The following is an 18,388-nucleotide window of genomic DNA, read 5'->3' on the forward strand; positions in this document are numbered from 1 at the left end:
ACAGATAGTGAATGAAGGTAGTCCTGCAATTAAACTAGATGAATGAGTTCAACCACCTTACAGTAGAGTATGTATGTGACATTAAGCAAGTCATAATGTGACTGTTTCCACCTCTGACGTGGAGGAAATACTTAGCTAGCCCTTAGTTCTGAAGCTTTGTTCATTAACCTTTGAGCACATGAGACTGACTGTGCTTCAGAATTAAAGCAATGTAAATATTTATTCTTCCCGTTTCCCAGGTAAAATTCTGGGAGTGAGAGCCAAGTTAAAACTAACCTCAGTTTTAAAAATCTGTCTTCCAGTTGCTTGACTGTCCTCAATCACACAGCCTCAATGTTACATTAACAGGCTTCTTCCTTTTTAATTGCATATAGTTTTCCTGAGATGTGTGTTTAATACTGGCAGTTAAATGGATCATTAGGATTGGAAGTGTTCGTCTCTTTGGAGATGACTAGGATGGAGCAGGGTAAGTTTCTGTTTTCAAAGCTGCCATTAGCCCACTGATACTTTTCTTCAAGGCACCATTAACCTAGCAGCAGCCAAGACTGGCTTACATTGCTGAAAAGAAACTATTACCCAATGAGTTTAAACCTTTTTCCCTTACCTACATCAGTCTTTGCAGAAATCTTTCCAGGTCAGGTAGTACTCTGAATGTTATGAAGATACAACTGGAAAAGTCATCAGCTCCTGCACTTCCTTTTGTCATGTGTCACCTGCCACTACACTTCCATGACAAAGTGATAGGAGGGGGTTGCATTATCAATTTCTGGAGAAATACTGGATGAGAAATACTACTCAGGCTCTTACCATCTTTCCTCTTAACACCTCTGGTCAGGGCAGCAGTCAGGGCCCCCAGCAACACCCCTCTCCAGGTGCTTCCTCCTGCCCCTCCACACAGTCATGGGCTCTGGGCTTCACCTGCCTTCTCTTTGCCCTTCCCCTACTCTGCCTTGTACAGCTATTTCATCCTCAGCACCAAGAGCATGTGGCAAGCCAAATCTTTCAGCATATCAAATGGTTGTGATATGAGGAAATTAAGATGAGAAACATCATTCCAGAAATTGACATTTAAATGTGTTTCATGGCTGAACAAGAGCACTTCAAAAAGAGTCTTTCCATAAAAACTAGATTAATGGTGTGACACACACCACCTCATCAGAGCCCACATGGCCACTCTGGCTGTAACAACACAGCTGGGTCTGCACAGACATCTTCAAATGGTCAGTCTCCAACACACATGTTAACATACCTCACACCCCCATGTTACAGCCTGTCCTCCATACCTGGACCTCTCCCCACAAGGCCAAACTTCCCACATTTGTCCCCAATGGTCTTAAGAATCACCCAGGACTAAAGGCTCTTACAAGAATGTATCCTAAAGTGAGCTCTGCTCACAGGTGAGCCAGTCCTAGAAGCCAAACTCACTTGGGTGCCAGGGCCTCAGGGGCACCACCAGCCCTGACTGTCCCCGCCTGGCCCCCCAGGGCTCCCCATGGCCCAGCACCCAACATCAGTCCCAGGGCCATCAGCCCCTGCCCCAGCAGGGCACATCTCCAGCTCCCACAGCCCTGCCTGCCACAGGCCCCACCAAGCCAGGCCCGTGGCCCAGTCCATCCCCAGTGAGATGCCCAATGCCCAGGGCTGCCCCAGTGCCCCCCGGCTGCCTGCTGGGACAGGCCCTGGCTGCCCGGCCACCTGCCCAGTACAGGGACAACATGAGCACACTGGACAACAGGCAGCAGGGCCCAGGGCCACGCACTGTGCCTGAGCCCCCGCAGGCCCCACACAGCACCACAAGGCCACCACATAAAACAGATGGTGCAAAGCAAGGTCTCTCACCAAATACCATTTTTGCAGCCAGCAGCAGAGGCATCCCCAGCTGAGCTCAAGCAAGAAACACCTCCTGCCCGGCACTGGGAGCCAGTCAGGCTGCTGGCCTCTCTTAAGGGTGCTCAGGTTTTCCTTCCTTTGCTGCCAGCCTTATCAGCAGTACCACTGCTCTGCAGCCACGCATTGACCAGAAGTCAACTTCAGCCTCACTGCTGCTCCGCACAGAGCACTACAAGATTTGAGGGGAGGGATTGTAAATTAGGAAAGAGATCATACTCCTTTTCTCCCAGCTTCCACTCCATGCCTCATTTCCTGCAGCATCTCAAACACTGTCAGAGTAATGCCAAACGAGCATGTCTTTGCATATATTATCCCCCCTCCTGTAACACACACACACTCTGCTTGCTATTCTTCCCCTTCTCCTTAGCCTACAGGAAGCAAAGACTCCTTGGCTACAGCAGCAGCAGAGCTGCAAGCCAACTGCTCTGCACACAGCTCCTCTGCAAGCCAGTCTTCGCTGACTCATGGATGGCTTCCCCTCTATTTGCCTTGTCTATGTATTTTGTCTTTTGGGGCAAGAAATTCCCAGGCTAGGTTTTAATGCAGCTTTCTTCATGTTGATTTGCTGACCACTTGGAAAGCAAAAAAATAAAAAAATCAGAAACCCAGATGACTGTTAAACAATCATAGAAGATGGAGTCAACATGAAAAACAAGCTAGTGTGGGAGGACAGAGTCAGACATACTCTAACTTCACTGCTCTTACACTTAACACTGCAGCTGTGAAAATCAGATGGGAAGAAATTTGCTTTTTCAAGGCATAGCCAGCCTGTCTGCTGTAGTGTTTCAGAAGCACATCCCTAGTGCTCCTGTTCAGCACTGTGGAAATAATTGCAGGTATAGTTCAGGTTTTGCCTTTTTGTACAGATTTTTTTAAAAGAGTCAAAAGGATGAGAAAATAGTGGTAGTCTGGAATAACACAAGATGCCATAAGGTGACAGGGTGAGCAGGTCACTTTGAGACTAATGTTGAAAGACCATAATTTTCTAACATTAACTGTTTGTACCATAGCCAGAATACTAAAATTAAATAAGTGTTAAGCTGGGCTCAGTGAGTGGAAAATTGCTTCTATTAAAAATTTGCCTCATAACATGCCTCTAAGAGGCACAGAGTACAGAAAATCAGCTCAAAACTGTCTATTGCTTCATTTTTGCTATAGCCTGTACCTCAGACATTTTGACCTGGTGGTTCCTGTTCCATGAGGAACTCCTTCTGGCCATCAACAATTTGTCTTACTGAACACCTGTCAACCCCAGAAAAGTCTGAGGAAAAGCCATCTACAAAGACCATTTCACTCGTGACAGGCTTAGAGTGAGGTGACCACTGCACAAGTGTACCTGAACTGAAGACTCTTGACCAGATCTGATGCACAAGTTACAAAAAGCATTGGACAAATTCTTTAGAAGTATTTGAGTACATCATGTGCCTTGAGAGTTAAATGTAAAGACATCCTCACTTAATTGTAGAAACACCAGCAGCTGTTGGTAGTGATCATAGTATTTCTCCCTCTAATCCACTTCCAGTGGACTCTCCAATACTGACATTGCTTTAAACATTATTCAAAACAGTTTTCCTGAAATACAAAATTCCCACACCCACTTGTCCCAAAAGCAACCTTTACAGCAAGAGAAACAAACTACTATAAATCTCAGTCCCTACAACCCTTGACTTCTGAAGTTCTCTCTTCCACTATTGTGAATATTTCTGTGAGTGTTTAACAGAGAACAAAGACAGAAGATGACAAGCTGGATCAGGGACTTTGGGGCACAGGAAGAAAGCAGGCTCCTAAATACTTACTTACACTTATCAAATTCACAAAATGCTGCCCATACTCCTGCTGCTAGAAGCAAGCCAGCACAGTTTGGGTAAGGAGACATATACCCCCATACCATCAGAAGGACATGCTAGTGAAAGAAATAACATGAAAAAAGACAAAGCAGGCAGCCTGCCATACACTTTCTATGTGCATTCCACCATCTCTACCTCACTTCTGCCTCTCCAGGTCCACTCAACTTCCCATTTTCTCCTTTGGTTCTCCAATCTCTCCCTACCCGGCCCTGATAACCCAACACTTCCCATTAGTTCAGAGGTAGTGGATACCCTTCTACTGTCTATTACAGAGATGGACAGAAGCAAGCTGTAGAGGAGAAAGGAGTATTTGTTCTCCACTAGTCAAAGACATGGTGTTTAGGACAGCACAGAACTTGATCTGTACTTGCTGGCAGTAGAGAAATAAGTGAAAGAAGAATATCCTCATCTCCTCAGAGCCCTATCAACAGCTGCAGCCTTTGCACTTTCTAGGACAAGTGTTCCCAAAAAGAGTTCCCAACCTCTCAAGCACTTAAATTTCAGAGCAGCTCCCAAGGCAGGAGATGTGCCCTTGTGGTACACATCCTAAGAGGGTAAATTACCCTAGAGCCACAGGCAGTAAAATCATGAATGTAGCCAGCAGGTGGAGGTGTGGGCAAGACAAGGTGGAACAGCAAGTTCTGAGATTCGTGCCATTGCTACTAAATTACGGAGAACAAGCACCACAAGAAATACAAGATCAAATGCCATGACATTCTGAATTTAGAGACCTCTACACCTCATGGTGCCCATAACTTTGATAAGAAAAGTCAATCCCCTGTTATGATGGCTGCAGCTCTATCAGCTTTATCACAGCACAGAATACAATCAATTGGTGAGAAGATGTGATTACAGGGAAAAGATTTTTGGACACCAAAATACCTGTTTCCCCCCAAAAAAACCCTGCAAGTAATAATACATCAGGCATTCCATCCAGCCATAAGGTTAATTTTAAAAATCCAAATAACACTTCTGCTCATTATGCAGAGAAAGTAAAGAATCTTGCACTCTGCAACTGCAGTGTCACTAGTAAGCACAGAGAAAGAACTGACATCCAGTCACAGTAAGGTTTAGACTTCATTTAGCCTTCTTTAGTGCTAACACTGGTATTTTACTGTTTTCATAACTGAATTGTCAAAACAACTTCAGCTTATCCAAAAATATCCATAACATGCTGGTTAAGGAATTGTTGTCTAATTTGTGCATTTCTACAGAAGTCAAAAGGAATCACTAGACTGTGAAATTGCTAAATGAAGAAGAGGCATTGATCACAAACTACACTGAGCAGAAGAGAGAGAAGCATTCAGCACTTCCTAACCATACCCATGACACAGATCCAATCTCAGCAAGACATTTGTTAAAAATCAAGTGCTATCTCCAAAGCAAATGCCTTGTGTTCTCGATATAAAAATAGGACATGCTAAGTCTATGCTTGGTTGTCATTTCTGTTAAACAAAACACTCCAAAGCAGATAGGAAGGACACGTCATGTTTTCTGTCATCATCCACTTTCACACAGGGCAGAAATAGTTTGGTATTAGCAAATACATGTTGTATGCTAAATTACTGTCACATAGTCATCCTTGAGAGGCACAGTAAGTTAAGCCATCAGGAGCTTTCTAAATGGTAGTACTTTGAGGATTGCACCAGTGGAATGACTTTCCACATAGCAGTCATAGCATATCTCTACCTCTGCCTAATGCACAGTAGCAGGTCACTTTCCACCTCCAAATAACAGAAGCCCAGGTGACTGCTTCCCTGCAATTTGTTCATAATTCTGCATCTGGGAAGAATGCAATAGTTTGATAACAGCTAAGCCCATACTGTGCTGTTGCATCACAGAGGGCAATGGTGAACCAGAGAAGCTGAAGAGAGGACTTCTTGTCTAAGCAAAGAAGTGCTTGTGAGAGCAAGCTGCACTACATGGAAGCAAAGTTTGAGTGTGCTCTGAGCTCCACAGCTAGACAACACAGGAGGATCATGCAGGGCATTTTCTAGTTGTAGTTACCACACCTCATCCTTGCATTTCCATGCTAATATGGCTTTACTTGGAAAGCACACACCATGCTTGGAACTAACTTTCTAGCCTCTGGAAAGATCCATTTCCCTTTCAGAAAGGAATAAAACTCAATACAGCTTTAGCTTATGACTTAAGTGCCAACCTAGCACTTCAGAGTCCTGAGATTCACCAGTTTTCTCCTTCACTCACACCATGGCAGTGCCACACTCTCCTAGCGTGACACCAGACAACTAGGACCACTCCATGCCATGTCAGATTTGACAGATTGACTGCTTTAAGAGTAGAGATGAAAGACCCAAGGAATACACGTTAAGCAAACAGTTCAACCAAATAGGATCAACACCAGGTCCTCTGCACTCTGGGAATTTAGGCTAAACAGCAGTGCAATTAAGTAGGTTTGCCTCTTGGGGCACTTCAAGGATTAATTACTCCATCAGATCACGTGGAAGAACACATGGAAAGAGCACATGAAATAATGAGGCCTCTAAATGGCTCTTTTCACCTCAGCTTCAGCAGCCCTGTAAAAATAACATTACTCTCCAGTATTGATTTTCTCTATGCTGAGCAGCTGTTGTGTAAATTCACTTCTGCAATAAAAGTCATACTGTATGGGTACATCAAGCATCTGACACACTTATGGTCTTCTCACCACATTTTTATCTTACCAGCCAATTAAAGTGTTATTAGTTGGAATAAGAGACAGTTTTCAAATGCCAATATTTCTTTAGCCAGAAGTATTAGGTCCAGTCAGATTTGACATGGGAGACAGGAAGTCTGACTTCTGGGGCAGGGGAGGAGGAATGTTTTATTCAGTGGTACCAAAACATCCTGCAGAATCTAGAAGCAACTTATTAATCTTGAAGAAATTTAGTTGGTAAGAGATCTGGAGAGCTTTCCATAGTCTGTAGCAAGTCATTGCTTCGAGTGGTGCCTGGGCATAGCAATACGCTCTACACAGTGACGACTGCTAGACCTCTCCCTCCCCCAAAACACTAACTTTGAGCAGCAGGCAGGGGACTGGCAGCCGATGCATTTTGGCCCTGGTCCACTGGTGTCAAAAAACATCAAGCAGGAGTTCGAACACGCTTTAAAGTAGACACTCCTCTTCCCGAGGGGCCAGAGACACCACTTAGCTCCCCAAGCAAGTGCCCAGACTGCCAAAGATAGAAGAGTGCCTGAGGGATCTTTAAAATGAGTTTGCTAAACAGCTTCAGATCTAGGAAGTGGGATAATCTGCCGTGGCTATCCCACCCACGACAACAAACCCTGGGAAAAGGGAGCTAAAGACTGTATGGGACCTCTGACTCCAGTGCTGCTTCTCACTATCAGTTCCCCAAAATGTATTTTGGCACGTGGTCTTGCCTCCTTCCACTTGCTACATCCACTGCAAACTACTACCCCAGAGTAAGAGCTAGCAATTTTGATATCAAATGTAGTCATTACATATTCTAAGTTGAAATCTGATATAAACTTTAAAAAAATGAACAAGAAACATTCAGAGAGCTACTGAAAGAAAAGACAAACTGGAGAGATTGCTTAGGTGTTTTCTTTTACAGAAGTAGTCCTGGAAGTCTGTGCTGCAAGCAACCCAAGACAAGACAGCCTCCAGATTATAGAGTGAAGGGTTGACCTTGCTTCCTCATATAAATGCATTCTTTGGTTATCAGAATTACTTCAAGACACTAGAACAAATCTTCTGTGTGAGAGTTTGGTCGTGGTAAACAAATAGCAGCTGGATACCTATAAGCAAGTCAATTAAATCTTTAGCTAAACAGACCAGTAAACTAGTACTACACAGACAGCTGAAGAGCTGAGATGTTTCTGGCTGCCAGTGAGCTGGTTGTCAGCAGCCCTCCTCCCCACATTAGTATCTGCACTCAAAGAGCATTCAGTGTTCTGTATTATGAGGAAGAATTCAACCACAATCCAAATTTAGGGAGTTTTGTTAATTTTCTTAGAAAGAAGACTAAGCAGTTTTGCCTCAGTGCACCTAAAATGGACAGTAAGCCTAAAATAGCATGATTATTACCAGCATAACAAAAACAAAGAGAGACCTAAGAATTTATTCTAGAACATCTGGACTTCTTTTCTGACAAAAAAATGCCGTATGTGCTTCAGGTATCTTTTCAAATGTAAAGCAACCAATTGGAAAAGTTAGAGCATTCTTTATGATTAAGTAAATGTGTCAAAATGTTATATATCAGTAACCTAAAGTAGAACAAATCATTTGTACCATGCTAGAGTTAATTTAGATATCTACTTCAAAGAAGTTACCATTCAAGTGCTAAAATAAGTTAGGATCTTGAACAGCTAACATCATATTTTTTTTCCAAGTACTGCTAAATGAATTCCATTAAATATTAGTGGGCACATTTCTCCCAGAGTCTGCAGACATCTACTCAAAAGACAGATTTTGTTATAAGGTAGTAAGCAACCTACAGCAGAATCACCATCTTGATACTTCTGTGGTCATCACTTGGGCCTGATGATTCCCAGAGTAAGGACAGACAGCAAAGTGCATTTACTATCTATTTAAACTTCACCCCAGGGTGAAAGTCCAGGCAAGTTCATCCCAAGGAAGCACTGGACTTTTGTCTATGTCTTTCTATATTTTATGAAGTGGGTGGGAGAGAGCTTAGTGTCTAAAAGGTTTAAAAGATATATTTAAATCTATGAAATAATGTGGAAAGAAACATCATATAACTGAGTTACTCCATTAAAAAATTATATCGAATGCAAAGAGCTTATCTGCAAATGAGAAAGCAGACCCTGTGACCTAGGAGATCCTTCCCAATTCTGTGTTCTGGAAAGTAATCCTATTAAGACAGTCTGATAAGAAGATTTTCATTAGGCATTGATTGTGCCATCATTTGCATTTATGAAGTCCAACACACAGGATCAAAGCATGCGATACCCTTGTTGGCAGCACACTCAGAATGGTGAAGTCTTCTCAGTCACCACTGGAGTGTTGCCTGTAGACCAGCACCACCACTCAAGCTAGCCATTTATGTACTTACCATTAGGCCGCTTTAAATTAATGCTATCTTTTGTACTACCTTTGCTCCACATGCAGAACAGTATTAGATTGAATTAATTATTAGAGTGCTGGTGGCTTAATTAAAGACCCATAGTACATGTTATGATTTTTCTCTAGGTTTATATCCACATAGATCTGTGCTACTGATAAATATCACAAGGATTGAAAAGATACAAGATGCCTTCTGGGGCCGTGATCTGTGTGTTCCCTGAAAATAGTTTAAGATACCATGCTGAACTGGTTCCTAGAATAGATATCACACTCCTTGGCAGGGGGGGAGGTAACAGTTCTGCTATTCAAATGTGATGCTCAGAATTAAATACTTATCACTTCAAAGAAGATTTGATTTGTTTCAGTGTGTACCTCTGCCTAAACAATCCCTCGTTCCAAGAAGATCTTTAACGAGCTAAATTTATTCTACCTTTGAAACAGTCATACTGCTGCTGTATGGACTGCATGCAATTCAGATTTTATCCCCCTCTCCTTCTCCAACGTTAATGACTTCTAGAAATCTTGACTTCTATAATTCCACATGTCACACAGGGAGATAGCCAAAGAAACTGCCAATGTTTTACAACATACAGCCAGAAGTTGCAGTGACACAGATGGATGGCCATGTCTAACCTACGCAATTTGTTCCATCAAACAGAAGTTTCTGGAGTTAGATGGAGGTGAAGGAAATAAAAAGGGAAGGGAAAACCAAGAACTTAGCTTTCTTATACTGCAGGCAAGACATAAGGCTGCTGGAAGAATGGATTCATATTGCTGCTGCTTTATCACCTGTGGTGACAAGAGAGAAGGTGACCATAATTCAGACTAAATCAGGTTAGAGATGGGATAGCATATTTTTTCACCAGCACCTCCTGTACCCCAAGAACTGCTTCACACAGATTATGTACAGTAATATGCACTACAAAACTGTTCAGGGTGGTTTTGGTTGAATCCGGGGCCAGAAATGGTGTCTTAAGTGGCTGGGCATAAGCTAGTCTAAAGGGAGAACCATGAGAACGCAAACAGGAGTTCAGCCAGTCTTTGTAAGGTGTGGGTCAGAATTAGGTGACAACCCTAAACTATCACACTACTTGTGAAACAACCTCAAGTAGACCATCTTTTTATTTAGATGATACCTATTTAGAAACATTCTCTATGCCTTTTAAGAAAAGGCAGATGTGCCACAAAATACATATTTTCCTTATTTAAACAGGGTTATTTTTGTTTCAGGCATTTGCTTCTGTAGCACAGTCTAGATCAGCTGATGTAATGCTACGAAAATAATGGGAGAGACCCCACTCCGTCAGATACAGAGGTACAAGGGACCAACAGTGCAGTGTCTTCAAAGTGCAACATAACCAGCCCTCAGCTATCTGTGGATAGATCAGTCATGTTGGAGTTTAATTGTGCTACAAGTACAGACACATCCAAGCTAGACTCAAGTCCAAAAGCAATGTATATGAGTTTGTGTGATGAACTTGAGTGGGAGAAAGGGGTAGATTAATAACCATTTCCCCCTCTCCTCCCTTCAGCTGTATGTTCACTGCACATTTTGCAGCATAGTTTACAATTATTGGTTTTTAATCCACATTTTTTCTGTTATATCCATGTTCTCCTTCCCACCCCCTCCCCACCCTTGTTACCCCAGCTAATCAAGCACTGACTCTATGTAAAGCAATTCGCCGAAAGGCAGAAGAGGCTTTGTAGCCACAACGGTTGGAAGCTACTGTTTATAAGAAGCACAATTATAAAAATTTAAGTGATGTAAGCAATCAATTATTTCTTTGCCTTGTTATAAAACAACCACACCTACCGCTTCAAAAGAGACCAGTTGAATCTTGAACTGAGAGGAAAAGGACAAAAGATTTGCTATGGAATAGCTGATGGAAGATGAAGATTTATGTTGTGAAGCCTCTAGATTAGAAATCAAGAATGTTGCTGCTACTTATGATAAAACAATGAACTATGACCGGTGCAGACATCCAGACTATACAAAGCTCAAGTAACAGAAAAATTATTTTCCTGAACTCCTTTGAGAGGTAGTTCAAGTTTTACATGTAAAAAGGAGGAAAGTAGCTGAATGGTGGTACATTTCTTACCAGATTAGGGTCTTTAGAACCTAGGGTCAGAATTTAAGCAGCACATTTAGAGACAAAAGGCTCCAGCCTCACCGCCATCAGGTGCTGGCACCTTCATAGGTACTTAAGCCCACTCCTTCTCTGAAAGCAACACCATGCATTTTACAAGGGTTGTTTTACAGTACCGTGCATTTTACAGGCCATTTTGGGCTTCCTGTTTTCTACTCTTGGGATTCAAACGCCTTTCTATGGCTGCAACACGATGTAAGAAGCCTTTGCTACACAGCAACCCTTCAGCTGGCGCAGGTCTGTTGAGCAGCATCCCTGCCCTCAAGAGAGGGCTCCAAAGTTCATGCTATACAACGCAGAGATCCGACATCAGTAATAGTAGTCCAAAAGAAATAACCAAAATACATCTCTAAACAATTTGATGGACCTTTAAGTACTTCACTCTAAGGCATCTAGACTGTAATACTTTATTTCCTGAAGAAAGAAATCCTTTATTACACTTCCTACTGACTTACATCCTTTTCAGGAGTGACACTCTCCAATTCTCAGACTTCTCTGTCTCCTCCCACTTTTTGTTCATTTAGAAAGGAGTCCACACACAATTACCATTTGTGAGATCTTAGTCCAAGTTAGAGGAAGTCTGTTCAAAGAGTCAGTCAGCAAAAGTTAGTTTCTGTAGTGTTTTATTCAGTGGATTTCCTTACCAAAACCTTTCTGAGAAATGAATAATGAATTTCAAACATTACCTCACCAGAGCCTGAGGAATAAGTAGTACCTGATCATATCATCAGGTCCACATCACTACATGGCAGCCTGACCAGGCTGTTTTGGAAAGGATGGGATGTTTAGGGTGTGGGGGAAGTGTTTGGCCCTGAAGTCCTTCCACCATTTCATTCAGCACTCTTCCAAACCCAGAGCAAAACAGATCACTGGTAACCATGGCAACTGCTTCAGACACACAGGATCTGCAGGGTGCACAGGGAGCACTGACCCATGAGAAAGTGGGCTGGAGGTAGTCCATACTGTGCAGAAGGTCAGTGCCCCATATAGATATAGTTCCAAATAGTAGAACCAGCTGGAAGCAAGTCCATCAAATCACAAGAGATGCCTCTTTGGATGCAAATACAGAGGAACTGATACCCGTACAGCATCTAGTTATTCAGCAGATGCAGCACTGCTCTTGGTAGACCACCAATACCCATCTGTCTGCAACTAGATTCAGTACTAAAAAATATTTTGGAAATACAGTCAAGGCAGCTAATTTGTTCAGAGCTCAAGGTTAAGTGACTAGAACCCTTCTTGCAGAAATCCACCCTTTTCAGAAAGCCTGACAGAAGACAGACAGCTCATCTTCCCCACAACCCTCCCTCCACCACTTTACCAGCAGCTTTACCACTGCAGCCAAAACATTTGTGCAGCAGGAAAGGGAGTGCTCGGGAGCTTTTACTTTTGTGATCTCTCTCTCCAGCCTAGATAAGGGCCTTCCTTTTGTCTTCTCCTGTCTAGCACCAAGCAGTTCAAATTCAAGTGTGTACAGACCAACAGACTCTGATGCTATATTAGGGACAAGCTGTCACCGTTAGCAAATCCCAGCAGCTTCAGGAAGATGGCCAAAGACAGTGTTCTCCCACACTGCAATCACAGAGTACCCAGGGGAACCGAGCTCAATCCATGTAAGACCGAGTTAAATTGCTCCCTTCCCTCCCAAACTTTTTTTTTTTTTAAGTAATGGCCACAGATTGGCCTGCCAACATGAAATCCCTTATCCATTTCAGAGCTTCATGCTGCTCTTGTCATTGCAGTACCCATATGTAGGATTCTTTTCCACCTCCTGATATGACAATTCTCAATCTGGCATGGCCTCATACTCATAAAGGAAATGCTTGAGGGGCTTTTATGGGCAACTCTTCCAGTTATATTTTTCTGGCACACTGAGTTTTTAAACTGAATTCCAGGGTATTTTGCCCTGGAATGGAAAAGGGATAAGCTTGGACGGAATTCCCTGTTACTTCCAGACCAATGTTGTATCTTTTGCCTAGCACCAATTTCCATAAATGACTAGACATGCTCTAATAAAATAGTTGATTATCCAACTAAGCTCAGCAATATCTCATATGAGAAGGCAAGTCTTACATTCAGCTTTTAGAGTACAAAATCTAAGGGCTCATTTGATTTGTACATGCATGTGTCTACATTAAAAATACTCTGCAACAAACCCACAGCACAAGCAAAAATCTTCCTTCATTGTTTACTAATGCTGAGCAAAATCTGTATGCCCTCAATACACTCATTCCCCTCAGCACTGTACACTCTGTAGCAAATGCTGTAATTGTGAGTAGATGGGACCCCTGAGCACAGTAAGTCACCTGTAAAGTTGAGTGGTTTCTGGGGACAAATCCAGTGGCCTTTTTTAATATAAAGTTGTACAAGTTTGGCAGGTGCATACAACATAGATCATACATCTGGAAAACTAGACTGTCATCACTTTCATGCTGAACTACAAGTTACAAACCATTAGGGAATGGATAGTGATGATGTAAGTTGTTCTGTGCAGCACTGTTTAGCAATTCTTAACCAATAATGGATTTAGCCCAAAACATGAAGCATCTGTTGAGAAACTATTTTTAGAAACAAGATACCTAGCAAAGGTCAACACTGAAGTCAGTTCAAGTCCTGCAATTAAGGCACAGCATTTTTAATATACTAATCTGTGACCACATCTTTAGTTTCAGCATTCACAGAAACCAAAACAAACAGGTTATAAAACACCCTTTTTTTTTTTTTTTTTTAAACAGAGCAGCTCCAGTAGCTAACAGCTTGACACTCACCTGAAGCACTTGACCTGAGTACGTTAGCCTGACAGGTTCTGGTACCAAACAAATCTTCCTTAAGAGTCTCTGGTTCTACTAAATTTTTCTACCTTGGAAACCCTTTACCATTCAGACTGGTTTTTATTCCTAAAGTCTGCATCATGTGGAAGTAACCTTTCTAAAGCTGATCTCTGTATCATGGATCTGTGGTCAGCATTAAAAATAGTCTCAAAGAGCTCTTTCTAAACCACTTCCCCTCAACTCCATTATCCTGCTTGGCATCTAATTTTTAAAACCAAAACTGTACTGCTAAAGACAAGATCCACTAGAAAAAGAACACAAACAAACCTGTCTCCTTATTTCCCAACCTTGTCTCCTAACCTTTGTCACCAAGCCAAGACAAGCTTATAGCTGACTTAACTTGCAAGTACTTGAGAGACTACGAATACATGTTTAGCCTTGAATAAAGGGAGTCTTTCTGCAAGTGTCCGCTTACTGATGAATCTCAGCATAACAGAAAACATTACTTAAATGGAAAACAGTGGGCAGGCATGTCATTTACACAGTCTCACAGAGAAACATCCAGGTCTTCTTGCAGACTTTCAGTGCACTGCATTGCAAGCACCCTCTGCTTCTTTCTGCTTTTCCCAGGAATGAAGGGCATTGCTCCTGAGAAACAGAGATCCTCATCAGAATAGCGATGAAACACTGACACTGGCTAGATCTTCCAGTATTAACAATTCTATGGCTATTTCTGATATTCTGCAAAATTGCAGGTTGTTTCAGAGCTTAAGCATCATCACATCAGGAAGTTATTGTAGATCTTCCACAGAAGTTAAAGCAAGCAATTCCCAACCCCCCTCAACCTGCCTTCTGACAGGGTTATTAACTGTCTGCATGGGTGATTAAGTTTCAGCCTGAGAGCTACATCTGTAAGCCTAAAAGTAATTCAAGCAGATTCAAGCAAAGCATCTTGCATTATATTGCTATTGTCTTTAATCACTACACTCATCATGCATCTTCAACTTTATTCTGATAGCATATTAATTGCTTGACCTTTTCATTACTGTTATCTGTGCTGACACTGGATAGAGTTCATGCATAACAGCATAGAAGAGAAGATGGCTTAAACATTTTGCCCTCAATCTTCAAAGCCAAAACCATTTTCATTTGTGGTGTCAAACCATTTTTTCCCCCCCTAAAAGTCACCTCAGAAACCAAATCATCACCAAAAAGTTTTTTATGCAGCCATATATGGTCCCTATCTTAATGGGGAGCCCTCCTTCTAATGCAGGCTTCCTATTTCACTCAGGAGCGGCAACCACAATAAGGAAAAGATAGATATTTTTTCTCCAGAAAGCCAGTTATTTGAATACTGTGAAGAGCAGCAATAATTTCTCTGGACCATGGTTTGGTCCCAAGTATCACATCCTTTCTTACATACAGAACAACTACACCTGTGTCTCAAAAGCACACAGCCCAAACACCATGCCAGATGTTTTTGAGTAACGAGTCAAACCAGAGCAATAGATCCAGTAAGCCAGCTACTAACTACATTATCAGCTCATGCAGACACAAAGTCACCAGCTCATCCAAACAGTTGTAAGTACTTCTGACCTCCAAGAAATCCTTGCAGCCTACAGGGCCTAACAAATCGCGAAACAAGTCACACCAAGATGAAGAATAACAACTGCTGATTTTTAACGAGAGTTTCCGTTTATATCTTTCCTTCCCTTAGTTCATGGATGCGAATAGTTAAGGTTTAACTTGTCACATGCACATTTTTTATGAGGGCAAGTCCTTCTGACAAGTTTGCTGATAAACTGGTTTTGAGAAGAAAGCGAGTTTCTTTAATCATTTGTATTGTGTACATGCTAGATATTCAGGCCTGGTTATTTAGGCCCTCACATCCACTCAAGACATCCATGCATTGGGGACTGTCAGGCTCTTGCCTTCCTAGCTCCAGAATACCTGGGAGCCTTGGGGTGACACGTTGGCTTCAGACACGCTAACTGCAGAATTCACATTTGGCTTCAACAAATCTCACTTCAGAAGTCTCTAGTAAAAGTGAATTAGACTACTGATGGGAAAAGTATGTGTGAACCTCAGTTTAGACTTAACATTTTGATCTTTTATAAGAGTAAATACTCGAGGTGGCAGGGAGGTAGGATCCCCTGGGGACTAGAAGGTCTCCACTTGTAATGAAGCTTTGACAAAAGAAAGTGCTGGTACTTCCTTTACTTACAACACTGTCATCTCTATATGGAAGGTAACAGTTACTATTCCTCTGAATAATCTTGAAAAATCTTCCTGTTCACTTGTCCTTTACAGAAGAAAATTCATTCTGGCAACACTCTTGGTCCAGGGTAACAGACAAAAATGGTTTGAGATCTACAAATGAGATACAACACACCCGACACGACACCCCCCCACCATTTTCGATCCTCATCCTAATGATCTTCTAACTAACTGCTCATCGAAATCTCCTAGCCTGGTATCTACCCCACTCCCGGAGGCCGGGGTAATAAAAAAACCCTGGGTCTAGCAGGGACCGTACCCGCACCGGAGTCCTTCCTCCACAACAGCCGCCTCCGCGCAGCTCCCTCCTCCTCCCGCCCCCCCCCCCCAACACACGGCTCTCCCCTCCGGCCCGGCAGACTCCCCGCCACCTCACGTCTAACAGGGACCGGCACCCCCCCACCTCGGGGAAGGCGCCTCCGCGCCCCGGCCCGCCCTGGAAGGCTGCAGGGACAGCGGCTCCCAGCCAAACACCGCCCCGGAGCGCACAGCCGCGGGAGCCCGGCGCCGTCCGGCACCCCCGGACCCGCCCCAGCCGCCGGGGCACCCCGGGAGGAGAGGGGCCACTCCGTGCCCGGCCGTGTGATAGCCGCCGCCGTCCCCAAAGGGCGGTCCCCTCCCATTCACCTCGGGGGGGGACGGGACGCGGGACACCTTCTTCCCTTCCCCGCGGGACAGGGGACACCTTCCCCCCCCCCCCTCCCCGCGGCGGAGCACCGCGGAGTCGCGGGGCGGCGGCAGGGTGCGGCGGACCGGGAATGTCATTTGGAGGTGGCGGCGACAGCTCTCCCCTGCCCGCAGCCGAAACGCGACTCGGGGCGGGAGGAAGATACCGGGGACGAGGGAGGCAGCGGCGGGCGGGGGGACTGTGACGGCCGCGCCGGGGACCCCGCCACCCCGGCCCCAGTCCCGCACCTCGCAGCCGTAGAGCTGCCCCAGCTGCTCCACGATCCACTCCTCCAGCACCAGCCGCTTCCGCAGCTCCTTCCGATCGTATTTCACCGTCACTTTCCCCTGCTGGTGGCGCCGCTGCTGGACCTGCACCACGGCCGCCGCCGCCGACACCGAGTCCTCCCGGGAGGAGCCGCCGGAGGAGCCGCCGCTCCCGCCGCCGCCGCGGGGGCTCTGGAAGAAAACGCGGTTCCCGCCGCCGCCGCCCGCTGTTGCCGCCGCCTCGCTGCCCCCGGTCGCCACCGACATGCTCCGCTCCACCGCGGCTCCCGCCGAGCCGAAAGGCGCCCGCCGCTACCGCCGGGCCGCCGCAGCCGCCGGTTGCGCGTGTGCCTCACTCCCCCGCACCTGCCGTTTAAAGCCTCTCATGGCACAGCGGCGCAGCCAGCCCCGCCGCCGGGAGGGCTGGGCCCAAACCGGCGGGGGGCGGGGACAGCTGAGGGGCGGCACGGCACGGCACGGCACGCCCGCCGCTGCCGCCCCGGCCCGCTGAGCCCCTCCGCGCTGGTACCGAGTCCCGGCCCGGCAGCGGAGCGGAGCGTGGAGCACCCCGAGGGAGCCGCGGTGCCGGCGGCAGAGCCTCTGGGCCGCCCCGGAGCCAGCACGGCGCGGGCGGCTGCTCCTCGCTGTCATCGGAGCCGGAGCGGTGTGTGCCCGCGGCAGGGCGCTCCCCGGAGCCTGCCCAGGGACTTCGGGTGCTGGGTGGTTTGTCGCGCTTTTTTTTTTAAGGAAATGCAGTATTGCCCCGTCATGCACGCTACATTTATAAATATTGTATATCTGCTGATACTGTACATCTGCAGCATTAAAACACTGAATGCGATCGTTTTCTTCTCTCGAGGGAAGGGAAATGAATTATTTCAGGGCAGTGAACCCAAACAGCAAATATTTGGAGCTATCACCAGTTAGTGCAACAATTAGCCATTTGAAATGGCTGACTTTTTAGAAAGTCACAGGTTAGCATCAATGTTTTCAGCAGCTTGGAGTGAAATCACCAATGGTCCATCACACACCCCAAAATATGCCTATGACTGCAAATGAGCAAAGAGGTTTGCCTGTGACAAGGGGCAGAAGCCAACCTGCGCGTGCAGGTCTGGGACTGGAAGTGCCTGGTGTCCCAAAGCTCAGGTACGGTGGTGGTGGGAACCGTCCCCTGCACACGCTGACCTGGGGCAGGATGTCTTGAGTCAGCAAGGGGCAGAGGGGAAGGGGGCATGGATTGCCGGCCATAATTACCTGGGCATATCAGCTTCAGTCAAATCCTTGCTGCCGTTTGGTATGCCCAGGTGGCAGCGGTGGCATTTCAGCCTCTTCTGCTCTCTGCATTTGACACACCACTGAACAAGAGGCTAGCATGAGGCATTTGAGCCTCATCAAGATATTTAGGTAAAACTCAGCTTGTGCCGCTACAGAGAACATAACCCAATATGATCAAGAGATAAAATCTTATTATTGGTC

General features: G+C 45.1%; 1 protein-coding gene across 1 annotated transcript in view; it reads right to left on the reverse strand.

The window, feature by feature from the left end:
* Positions 1 to 17,340, reverse strand: part of PPP1R14C (protein phosphatase 1 regulatory inhibitor subunit 14C) — a 56,924-nt gene extending 39,584 nt beyond the window's left edge. Inside the window, exon 1 of the mRNA XM_054819732.1 lies at positions 16,895 to 17,340. Within this exon, the coding sequence (XP_054675707.1) occupies positions 16,895 to 17,179 (285 nt within the window). The 5' untranslated portion in view covers positions 17,180 to 17,340. The remainder of the gene's footprint in view (positions 1 to 16,894) is intronic.
* Positions 17,341 to 18,388: the final 1,048 nt, after the last annotated feature.

The sequence above is a fragment of the Grus americana genome, chromosome 3 (assembly GCF_028858705.1).
Source record: "Grus americana isolate bGruAme1 chromosome 3, bGruAme1.mat, whole genome shotgun sequence".
NCBI lineage: Eukaryota > Metazoa > Chordata > Aves > Gruiformes > Gruidae > Grus > Grus americana.